This window comes from Gekko japonicus, unplaced genomic scaffold (genome assembly GCF_001447785.1).
Source record: "Gekko japonicus isolate JY-2015 unplaced genomic scaffold, Gekko_japonicus_V1.1 scaffold347, whole genome shotgun sequence".
Lineage (NCBI taxonomy): Eukaryota > Metazoa > Chordata > Lepidosauria > Squamata > Gekkonidae > Gekko > Gekko japonicus.
This window is the reverse complement of record NW_015173133.1, coordinates 920,490-932,693: the sequence shown is the minus strand read 5'-3', so window position 1 is coordinate 932,693 and position 12,204 is coordinate 920,490. Positions and strand designations below refer to the sequence as shown.

The 12,204-nt window shown below is 42.7% G+C and overlaps 1 protein-coding gene across 1 annotated transcript in view; it reads right to left on the bottom strand.

The window, feature by feature from the left end:
• KIF25 (kinesin family member 25) overlaps nt 1–12,204 on the bottom strand; it is a 76,374-nt gene that overhangs the window by 10,136 nt on the left and 54,034 nt on the right. Inside the window, exons 10-11 of the mRNA XM_015422167.1 lie at nt 7,497–7,651; nt 5,830–6,018 (exon numbers count right to left, since the gene is read on the bottom strand). Coding sequence (XP_015277653.1) covers nt 5,830–6,018; nt 7,497–7,651 — 344 coding nt within the window. The remainder of the gene's footprint in view (nt 1–5,829; nt 6,019–7,496; nt 7,652–12,204) is intronic.

The window sequence follows — 12,204 nt, the reverse complement described above, 5'->3', positions numbered from 1 at the left end:
AATCGCACAAAGAGCGGTCAGATCGCCCTAATCGCAATCATTGCGAAAGATGGCTGTCCAGATGGGTGAAATTGCGCATTCAAAGCGCAAGTGCCAGGAAAATACTTGATTTTCCCGGGGGCAGGAAAACCCGGAACCATTGCAGGAGTGAGCCTGCTTCGGCACGGCTGGGGGGGGGGGGGGCAGGTGAGTGGCAGCCAATGCAGCAGGGAAGAGGCAGGAAATGGAGGGAGAGAGGAGGAATCAAAGATGGTAGAAATAAGATGGTTTCTTGTGGGTCCCCTCTTGTTTAATTCTATTGTCTTCAGTGAAGCCCTTCTGAAGTTGTAAAACCATAATTAAGAGCAAGCAGAATTTATGCTGCAAACATAAACCCACTTACTTGGGAGTGAGCCCCACTGAATACAATGAAGTCTACTTCTGAATAAGTATACAGCAGTAACAGTTTATTAACTGGACTGAGTGACAAATACCTGGAGAGCTTGCCTTAAAAAAGAAAAAGAAAAAAAGACCAGCAATGCTTGCCCTCAGCAGAAAATGGAAACAGAGAGTATCACTTAGAAACATTTTAAGCCAAAACAAAGTTAACACCTACAACAAATAAATATGTATATTAAAAGTATTCCTTAAAAATACAATAAATGCTAATGGTGACCAGGGAAAAGAATTCTTGGCAGCAACGTAAAGGGCTTCTTCACAACACAGCTTCAGTTTTCAAAACATTATTTCTGGAATGCTGCATTTGATTGAATGGCTTGTCTTGCTAAGGCAGCTTGTCTTTTAGGAAATAAATAATCAGGTTTCTGAAAAGACTTTGAAGCAGCAGCAGCCACTTGCGGATGAGAAGCCAAATAAAACAGGAAATTACTACACAATCCCTACTAGTATTGTTTTTCACGAAGGGAATAAAGTAGCCACACTGAATAAAGTCACTTTCAACAAATATTTGATGTACCGTTTACACATTTAAAACTATTATTAAATTGCAGGCATTCTGAGATGGTTTACTATTGTGAAAGTGAGACTGACCAGCAGTAGCTGGGGAACTTTCTGGAACAAGCCAAACCTGTACAAAAAAGATTGGCGTCACTTGAACCAAAAGGGAACCAGACTGCTGGCACAATATCAACAAGATGGCAGAACAGCTTTCAAATTAACTTCTGGGGGGAAACCAGCAGGGGCCGGAGAGCCTCTGGCTCAGAATGATTCATACCAAAGGGATGGCGTGGTAAATTCTTGGAGAAATATTGAAGGGAGAGGGCGAGAACTTGAGAATGAGAGTAGGGAAGTAAAGGAGGGCCATTTGAGGAAAATGGAGGGCTGAGGGGGGTGGGGATCCTAATGCAAAAGATTAATCAAATCAGCGACGTTGATTAAATTAAGGCACCCAGGGCATTTCAGAGACAGCTGTGCTGGGTGGAGGCACAGTTCCTGGAGCTCCTGGCTGAGGGAAGGTAGTGGTAGGATTTGGGAGGGATGACCAGGGGTAGGGTGCATGGCAAATTAGCAAGAGGGTGGCACACCCATCTGCACACCTGGCTATGGTCCCGGGGGTCAGATCCCTGCAGGATACCTAGAAACCATTTAAAACTGTGCTGAGGCCCAGAGAGAATGCATGCCTCAAATCAGGAAAGGTACCAACTGGTCTAAAACGATGCTTGCATGCTTAACAACCCAAGTCAAGGAAGCCTTAAAAGGCAAAAAGGCTTCTTGGAGGGGCTGTTCCCTGGGGCACTTAGGGAGGCAGTGGTCCGTCCCCTCTTGAAAAAACCATCTCTGGATCCAGTCGAATTGGCCAACTTTTGGCCGGTTTCCAACTTGCCCTATTTGGGCAAGTTAATTGAGAGGGCTCTGGCAGTCCAGCTACAGAGCTTTTTGGATGTCACTTCCACTTTAGATCCCTTCCAATCCAGTTTTTGACAAGGACATGGGTCGAAGACTGCACTGGTCCCCCTCACGGACGACCTTCAGAGGCACCTGGATCGAGGCAGGTCGGCAGTGCTGTTGCTGTTAGACCTATCGGCAGCGTTCGACATGGTCGACCATCAGCTACTGATCCACTGCCTCACCAACTCTGGAGTTCAGGGGCTTGCCTTGCATTTACGCCTCCTTGTGAGCTGCCCTGAGCCTTTGGGGAGGGTGGGATATAAATCCAAAGATAAATAAATAAATAAATAAAATGGCTCACATCCTTCCTTAAGGTTGGGGACAAAGGGCGGCACTAGGGGAACAGCTGTCCCGCAGGCACCCACTGATTTGTGGAGTGCCTCAGGGGGCAGTACTTTCCCCGATGCTGTTTAACATCTATATACGCCCCCTTGCCCAGAGGCATGGGCTAGGGTGTCACCAATATGCAGATAACACCAAGCTCTATCTGTTGTTGGGCGGCCAGTCTGACTCTACCCCAGAAGATTTTGACCGGGCATTACAAGCTGTGGCTGGTTGGCTTAGACTGAGTCGACTGAAACTGAATCCGATGAAGATGGAGGCCCTGTGCCTGAGCCGGGGTGGCCTGAGGGTAGGGATCCCACTCCTAACCTTCGATGGTGCATAGTTACTGCCAGCGCCGAAGGTTAGGAGCTTGGGAGTGCTTCTGGATGCCTCTAACAATGGAGGCCCAGATAGTAGCCACTGCCAAGTCAGCCTTTTATCATCTTCGGCTGATTAGGCAGCTGGTTCCCTTCCTCAAGCATAGCGACTTGGCAACAGTGATCCACGCGATGGTCACATCGAGGTTAGACTACTGCAATGCTCTCTACATGGGGCTGCCCTTGTCACAAATCCGGAAGCTGCAGCTAGTGCAAAATGCTGCAGCCAGGCTGTTGATGGGTCTCTCTATACGGGAACACATCCAGCTGCCAATAGCATACCGGATTCACTTCAAGGTGCTGGTTTTGAACTTTAAAGCCCTTTATGGTCAGGGTCTGGCATACCTAAGGGACCACCTTTCTCCATATGTTTCCCAGAGAGCACTGCTTCCAGGGGCCCAAAACCGGTTGGCCCTTCCAGGGCTCCATACTGGTGGAACGAGCTCCCGGAAGAGATCAGGGTCCTTTGGGACCTCTTACAGTTCCTCAGTGCCTGCAAGACGGAGCTCTTTTACCAGCATTCAATGAAGGAGCCGCATCATACATCAAGGAGTGTCCCTGTGCCCTGGTCTTACCATCTTCAGCCCACCCATGCCATATATATATATGTAGCTCAATGGAGCTGGTGCAGGAATACCTTCATCATTGCCACCTATGGAGTATTGTCTAATCTTGATATTCTCTGCTTTTGAACTTTGTCTGAATATTATTCCAGCACTTTAGGATAATTGATTTGTTTATGGTTTTTGGTTGTTTTTATGATGGATTTGAATTGTATTTATATATACATTTTATATAAGCCACCCTGAGCCTGCCTTGGCATGGAGGGCGGGATATAAATCAAATAAATCAATAGTGGAAGGTTTCCCTTATCAACAAGAATAGAAAGGAGCACAGGTTCTGGCAAAACAAATATAAACTGACAATAAATTTTAAAAAAAAGTTTTGAGGAGCCGTTCTGGTCACTGTATCTCAAAAAGAACATTGCAGAACTAGATAATGTACAAAGGAGGGCAACCAAGATGATTAGAGGGTTGGGGTGCCTTTCCTATACGGCAAGCCAGAGAATCTGGGATTCTTCAGTGTAGAAAAAAGGCAGTTAAGGGGAGACAGAGTTTTAAAATTATGCAAAGCGTGGCCCCAAGGCTGGCTTTACCAACACATTCACTGCCAACCAAATCGGGGGCAACCAGTGACATTGTTGAGAAATCGGTTCAGGACAGACAAAAGGAAATATGTCTTCATTCAATGAATAATTAAACTGGAATTCACTGCTAGGGGAGGTAGTGATGGCCATGAGCATACAGTGTTAAGAGGGAAGTAGACGGATTCATAGATGAGAGGTCCATCAATGGCTACTTGCCGTGGTGACTGAAGGGAGCCTCCTTATCCACAGACAGAAAATCTCTGAATACCAGTGCTGGAATGCAGCAGTAGATGAGGGCCTTGGCCTCTGTGCCCTGTTTACCTTCCAGAGCAATTGGTTGGCTGCTGTGCGAAACGGGATGCTGGACTAGATGGACCACTAGTCTGATCCACCAAGCTGTTCTTATGTTCTTAGCTTGAACATAAGCTTAGCCTTTCATCTGCTCATAAGAACATAAGAGAAGCCAATGTCGGATCAGGCCAATGGCACATCCAGTCCAACACTCTGTCACGCAATGGCCAAAAATACCAGGTGCCATTGACTCCCCCCCCCCCAAATCACCAAGAATACAAAGCATCACTTGCCCCGGAGTCCCTATCTATACCTTGTGGCTAATAGCCACCGATGGACCTCTGCTCCATATGCTTATCTAATTCCCTCTTGAAGCCATCCATGCTTGTAGCCGCCACCACCTCCTGTGGCAGTGAATTCCATGTGTTAATCACTTTTTGGGTGAACAAGTACTTCCTTTTATCTGTTCTAACCTGACCTTTCAGCAATTTCATGGAGTGCCCACGAGTTCTTGTATTGTGAGAAAGGGAGAAAAGTACCTCTTTCTCTACCTGCTCTATCCCATGCATAACCTTATAAACCTCAATCATGTCACCCCCTCAGCCATCGTTTCTCCAAGCTAAAGAGCCCCAAGCGCTTTAACCTTTCTTCGCAGGGAAAGTGTTCCAACCCTTTGATCATTCTAGTTTATTTATTTATTTATTAAATTTTTACCCCGCCCTCCCGCAAAAGCGGCTCAGGGCGGTTTACAAACCATTTAAAACCAACATACAGTTAAAACCAACAATTACACATATAAATACAGTACCATAAAATCGCAGCTAAAACATCCTGTGATAAAGTTGCCCTTTCCTGCACTTTTTCCAAAGCTATAATATCCTTCTTAAGGTGTGGTGACCAGAACTGTACACAGTATTCCAAATGAGGTCCCACCATTGATTTATATATGGGCATTATGACTGGACATTAAGGTAGGAAAGAGACGGGGAAGCCATCTTGGTATTCTGTTGCTTCTCACACTCCCACAAGATGAACTCAGGTCAGGAACAAGGCTTATTTGTTTATCAAAACTTTAAAGGTTCCCTTGGAGCTCTGTAGTTGTACTTTGGAGAATTAAACAGTTTATGGTATTCATTTGAAAGCAGATGAAGGCCAAGTAAAAGTCTGAGGCGAGTTCATGGAATTTCTAACTTTTTTAAAAAAAGATAACTATCAACTGTGGCTAACTTTAAACTGATAGTTTAAAGATAACTATCAACTGTAGCTAACTGTGGCTGCTTTGAAGATGGGAGAAAAGTTGCTAGGGGAGGAAGTTATGAACCCTTTCCTCGCACATGACTCTTCCATAATTTAAATACCCCTTTTAGGTTATTCTAAACCCTGTAGGAAGAGAAAGGTACGTTCAACACTCGTGCCTGTCTTTGTGTTCCCATGCAGCTAACTGCAGCTCCAGAGGGGCTATTTAAATCATAGAAAAGGTACAGGGGGAAAGTGTTAAACCCTCCTTGCCCCACTAACTTCTCCCCCCAACAATTTTTGATACAGGCCTTGTACTGAACAAACTGCTATTCGAGTAGGGTATTCTTCATTACAGCTTGCTGTATGGCCTTGGGCGAGTCACACACACTCAGCCTAACCCACCTCATAGGGTCGTGAGAATAAAAAAGAGGAGTGGAGAATGATGTAGGCCACTCTGGATCCTCAACAGAGAGAAAGGCAGGGTAGAAATGAAGTAATCAAACAAACAAACAAAACACAAATTGGTCCCAAACATGGAATTGTTTTGCCCCATAGCTGACTTACCAACACATTCACTGCCAGCCAAATCTACCAGCTGAAGTTTTGTTCTCATTCGCTTATGTGTCTCTGTAGATTCACTGAGAAATTGGGCTGGTGAAGAAGATCTGGAAGGACAGGTGGGCTTATCATCGTTCACAGAGTACGGACAGTTGAAGAAATGTTCTTTATTCAGCTTCTGACTAGAACAATCACCTGCCCAGGGAAGTTGTCACAGAATGCGGAATGAAGAAATTTAACCCACAACAATGAAATAAGCTTAGTTTAGTGTAATTTCTAGGTTAGACCGATGATGACCCTTTAATATGGAGTAATTATACAACCTGTTCTGCTTGCACACACGTGCAGTAACTCTCAGATGTACAAAGGGTACCCTGCACCAGGAACTGGTTAAAGGGATTGTGACATAATAACACTAGTCAATAAGTACTCTTAACTAGTAGATCTTCTTGAATTTAGCAGCGAAGGAAAAAGCAGCATTTAGCAGTCAAAGATGCAGCGAGGAAATTGTTACATTTGGGATGATTTTTAGAGCTTGATGAAGCTTGATACAGTATTTATTTGTGATTGTTGAGATAAGTTTTACCTTCATCTCCCCATTTTTTTTGTTTTATTTATTGACTGGCTATTTTTTTTCCTTTCCCTTTTCTTCCCTGTTCATCCCTTTCTATTCCCTGTTGGCGGCATAATTTTAAAAAGATGAATTTAAAAGTAGTAATATTTTAAAAGCTGGATAATGATTTAAGGGCAGTTTGAAACCTGGAAGTAGAATCAGTACAGAATCAGTACAGGGCCAGTATTAAAAAGGCAATATAGTACTACATAGTGTAAGGTTGCATTCACACGGGCAGTTTGCTCAAAACTTTGTTTTCTTTTTAAAAACCCTAAAAGAAAGACACCTCTGTTCTTCAGCTTTTTTTCTGTCCTTCGGGGAAGGGGTAAATTGAAAAGATTAGAGGGAGGATGGCAGTGAACTCCATATCTCAGCACTCTCAGCAAGCACCTGAGCGCATGCTCAGAAGGAAAACTTTTAAGAAAATGGCCGACAGCCCCACAAACTACATATCCCAGCAGGCTCATCCGTGCTTGTGGGCATGCTCCAAAGACCAACTTTTTGAAAAAATGGCTGACGGGCTGATTCCATGCCTGCTGCTGTCTGATCATTCCAGGGCCAGTAGAAGCGCTTTGAAGCATGCTAAAAGAGGTGAGTCTGGTCAGGATTCTTTGGCACAAAATAATCTGACTCAATTAGAGGCAGGGCAACAGTGGATTAAAGTGCCCGTCTGAACGCAGCCTAAATGCAGATTTATACTGGAATGCTAAGTGGTTTTATAATGACTCTGTTTTGCAGATGTATGCCTACAGAGGCAAGCTATGTAGATCTTTTGAGAAGAGTGGGTGGGTGAGGAATAAATTTAGGAAGCCTAATCTCATTTGGATCTGAATTGGAAACCCCCAAATTTAAACCAGGAATGTCTGTCTTTCCTAGAATTACCCCTAGTGGGTGATTCTCAGTTATATTTCCAGCCTTCATTTAAGTAAAAGGAGAGGGAATGTCAGTGGGTTTTAATTTGGAATTCAGCATTAATATTAAAACATGTTTGCTAATTACTTCACTGAGAGATGTGGCTTCTGTGATAATTTTAGAGATTTGGTACAGACAAGATACTTACCAAACCCATCCTCCAAGTCAGCCTTTGTAGTGATAGTCAAAGTTACCACAAGATGAGAACGGGATGAATGAGCATGTACAAGTGTTGGATGTTTGACTCTTAACTGTAGGCCCTTTTGAACCAACTCCAAGAACTCCACTGCATCTTCTACAGGTCTAGCAAAACAAAACATGTTAGAGGAACCCACAAAATATAGCAAATGTGACCACATACATGACAATTTCCCTTACAGTCTTCTTTTAGCCCTATGTTCAATATTGCTTCTATTTTTTTCTCACCTAAATCATATAGAGTTACCTTCAGTATAATATTTTGGGCAGTCAGAAATGTGGATCTGTACACGAAAACATAAATGTAAATATTTGATTGTTTTTTTATTCTGTCCTGTAACTTTAAAAAACCATAAATAAATAAATAAATTAATTAAGAAAAAAAGAAATGTCTGATCTGTATGGCCTTTGTGATCCAGGGATAACACACACTTTAGCTATCAGCTACGAAAACAACTTTTAAACTACTATATTTCAGCTGAAAATATAGCAATAAGATTTGCACTTACTAAATTTAAGGACATTTAGCACACCACTAATTACCTTAACAAACTGTGGTTGGAGTGGTGTCCTAAAGGTGATAGTGTAAAGAAGCATATCAGTATGTGACAAGTGTAAGTCAGCATAAATGGCAACTATAGCACAGAGTAGGGGTAAGTGGATGGTCATGAACAGTCATCTTAAATTGCACTTTAGGTCTTCATGTGATCAAGTTTAGACTGCCCTTGATATTGTAGGCTCCTCAAAGTCCATCTGCCATAGAAAGCAAGAGCTTGAAGGCAGGGAACCCCCCCCCCCCCATGATTCCTAATCCTCTTTTCCGGGACAATATGCTAAAAGAAATGTTTGCCTGCTTTTTATAGATACAATAAATTTAAGTACCAAGACATACACATCAGTTTCACATTTCCATCCAGCTATCAACAAATTATTTCTATCCACAGATGGGAGAATACAATTGAAGTATTTACTCCAGTGCAAGACTAGTCGTCGTCGTGCCCCCCCGGTATGCCATCAAAATAATTTTAAAAAGAGGTGTGATGGACAGGGTAAGTTTCACTTCTTCCTAAGAGTGACTATTGAGAGCTTTTGGAATGTTGGCAGCTAAGAATAGCAGTTAGGGGTTGGCAGCTTGGAAGCTGACAGGGGAAAAGGAGGATGCCTGAGTGGAACCGTGCAGAAGAGCTGGCTGAAAATAGTCAGTTTGTAATAAAGGATCCCAGTTGCAGGAATAGTACTGCAGTTCAAAAGTTCAATGGAAGCAAAATGTTTTTACTTATACCTTACTTTCCTCAGTGTTATGTTAATACCATAAATAAAGATTAACGTTTGTTTTGTTTAACCCTATGGGCTGTGTGTCTAAGGCAAAGAAACACACACACACTTTAATATCTCTGTATATGTGTATGTGTGTATATGAATAAATGCTGACAGAGATAATTGGAACAGTGTCTGAGCTCCAACCCCAATAGCTCTGTGTGAGTGAGGGCTTGTTATTAAAGGGGGCTTGGCTACCCTGTCTGTGGATGTCTCTGGGAGTCAGAGAGAGGACCCTGAGGTGTGAAATGGTCATGGCTCTCTGTATATTTTAAAAGAGACAGGAAAGGTAGCTTGTGACATCCTGACCTGCTGATAATCCCCGAACCTGAGAGAGGTCGTTGAGGGTGGTAGGCACTCTGTGTGAGCCGAGAAGGGGTGTCTCAAGAGGGTCAAATTACATTGGCATACAAATCACAGTTACATCCAGTTTATTTTTTTTTCTTGGTGTATAACTTTTTTTAGGTGTGTCTTCTTATATTCCGGGTTGTCTTCCTTTCAAGTAAATACAGGTAATGTGGCAACCAGTGAGCCCAGCTGTCCCAAGAACCAACTGACCAGTGCATACCAAGGGAAACACCATTTCTGAACGTAACCTCTCTTCTTGCAGCCATCCTGAAGAAACTGTGCTATATTGATGGAGTAAGAATTCTGAAGACTTTCCAGGCTTTATGTATGTATAAGCAAATGAGTTATAGATGAAACACTATTTAAGTCCTAGTTGCATACTTTAGACCTAAACAGTAGGGGTGGCCTTGTACCATGGTTTCATTACTTTGTTTGTTTTGACTTGTTTTTCCATTGTTAATCTTCTTCTCTGTAAAATTATTAATGTTATGCATATCTTTCCCACTAATTCCGCTGAATCAAAATGCAATGCAAACATATACTCTTGGACACAAGCATTTTAAAAAGGTTTTTCTTCATAGAGGGTTATTAACTACACAATAAAAAGACTGCAATAAAAGCAAAGCTGCTGGAACAACTGGAAGGGAAAAAAAGAACCTTTCTCCTGCCAATTTCCTACCACATGACATAAATTTTAGCTTGCAGCCTATTGCTGTCTCACTATAACCTTTGGAAAAGAAAGAACCAATAGCTAATGGATAAACCAGGAATGATATTACACCTAAATCAGCAATGGCTTCAGTGTTGCATTGTACTAGAAATGGCACACCACAGTTTGCCTTATAGTTGTTTGGGACAGGTTGAGGAAGATGAGGAACGAGCATCTGGGCATGCAGCATGGGTGTGACAGTCATCCTGAAGTAAACTAGATTTAGCCTGGAACAGCTGCTAAGTTTCCTTACATTACACAAGAGAGGGGTTGGATCCAGCAGTAATTTCCACTGATTTATAGGTTTTCTCTCAGCAGAACAGAATTTTCTCACCACCCAGTCTCAGCGCAGCCTGGAATATTCCCCAAACTCTGTTCAGGAGTGTGGGAGGGACAGAGGACCCCTCAGAACAGCATGAAGGGTGAGTCAAATGTCTGCTGTGGAAAGGGGAAATCAGTGAGTATTGATTCCCCTTCTGTGAGCAGCAATCCACTGCTGGAGGCTTCCAACCCATAAGCTACAGTTACTGTTCAGTGTATTTTCTCTTAAGTTTAGAAAATTAACTCTAGGCACTGCTTGGAGGCAGTTGTTCAGCTGCCAAGAAACAATTGCAAGCAGTACCTCTTGGTACAGCAACCAAGGCATAAAATGTAATATATGCCTATGCTGTACAAATCTCAGTGTAAAGTAGTGACATGAATTCGACAACTATTTGTCTCATTTTAGCTTAATTATCGCAACAGAAATTAAAAAGTATAGTGGAGGATAGATGAAAATGGCACAATATCTGACTTCCATCTTCCTCATCCAAACTGTATTGCTCTGAAATTGGTTTTTATTATTTCCTCTTTCAGTTGTAAACACAAAGAAGAAAACCCACTGCACCTAGAATATTAAACTTATTCTATGTGATGACAGGAAAACTTCAAATAACCAAGTAGGGAAAGAACAATTTCACAATTTCTCTGTGGTTCCTACTTCACTATGGGGTAATCAATGGATACAAAACATAAAATTTTGCAGAAACACAAAACCAGACAGAGAGAGTTATGTCTGTTCAAACCTCCAGTGCATTTGGTATACTTTTAATCAAGATTTTTGGCAACAACAGAGAGCCACATAAACAAAGCTGAAGTGGTTTGCTTATGTTAGTGAAACCCACAGACGAAAATACTGTCTTAAATTATCTCCATTGTGGGTGCAGAATATTATAACTTTATGAAGGAAAGAAAAGGTCTGTTGTGTCTAACTTCTAGTTCCCCCCTAAAACAGGATAATAAATACTTTTAGCTGTACACAGTGACTAGAGGAACAGGAGGGGGAATAATCCTAATTTCTGCTGGGGGCTGGGGTTGCCAGCTCTGCATGGGGAAATACCTGGAGAATTTTGGGGGTGGAGCCTGAGGAACGCAGAGTTTGGGGAGGAGGGGACTTCAGCAGGACACAATGCCGTAGAGTCCACCCCCCAAGGAAGTCATTTTTCTCCAGGGGAACTGATCTCTGTCATCTGGAGATCAGTTGTAATAGTAGGAGATCTCCAGTTCCCACCTGGAGGCTGGTAACCATACTGGGAGCAGAAACAAGCTAAGATTTTTTTGTATGGGTTTAATTGTTGTTGTTCAGTCACACAGTCGAGTCCGACTCTTTGCGACCCCATGGACCACATCACGCCAGGCCCTCATGTTTGTTGCCTCAATAACACTGTCGAACCACCTCATCCTTTGCCGTCCCTTTCTTCTTTGACCTTCTCCAGTGAGTGCTCCCTTCTCATTTGGTGGCCAAAGTAGCCAAACAATTGCAAGCACTACCTCTTTAATACAGTACCGCTAGTGCAGCACAGCTGTTTGACTGCTGGATTATGACCTGGGAGACCCACATTTAAATACCTTCTTAGGGCCAAACTAGACTTTACAGTGTCTACAGATCCAACCTGCGGTCACTGATGCTGTTTAAAGCTGAACTTGGCCATTTAAAAATGTCAGGATGGCAAGATCAGGTAATCTTGAGTAGACAAGACAACAAAAAAACTCTCCCTGTCACACAGAAGACAAACACATTGACGTGTGTTGGCAGGACACAAGATGAGGGGAAATTCAGAAGAAATGTTTGCCATGTAAAACCAATGGTTAAAAGTCACATTGTGGTGATGTTGGGAAATCATAAGTGGATATGGGAAAGTGAGCTGATAATGGGGACAGTTAACATTATTTGTCACTAACACAGCTGAATGAATTCTCTGTCACTAATTGCTGCTAAAACAGTGGTCCCCCACACACACAGTTA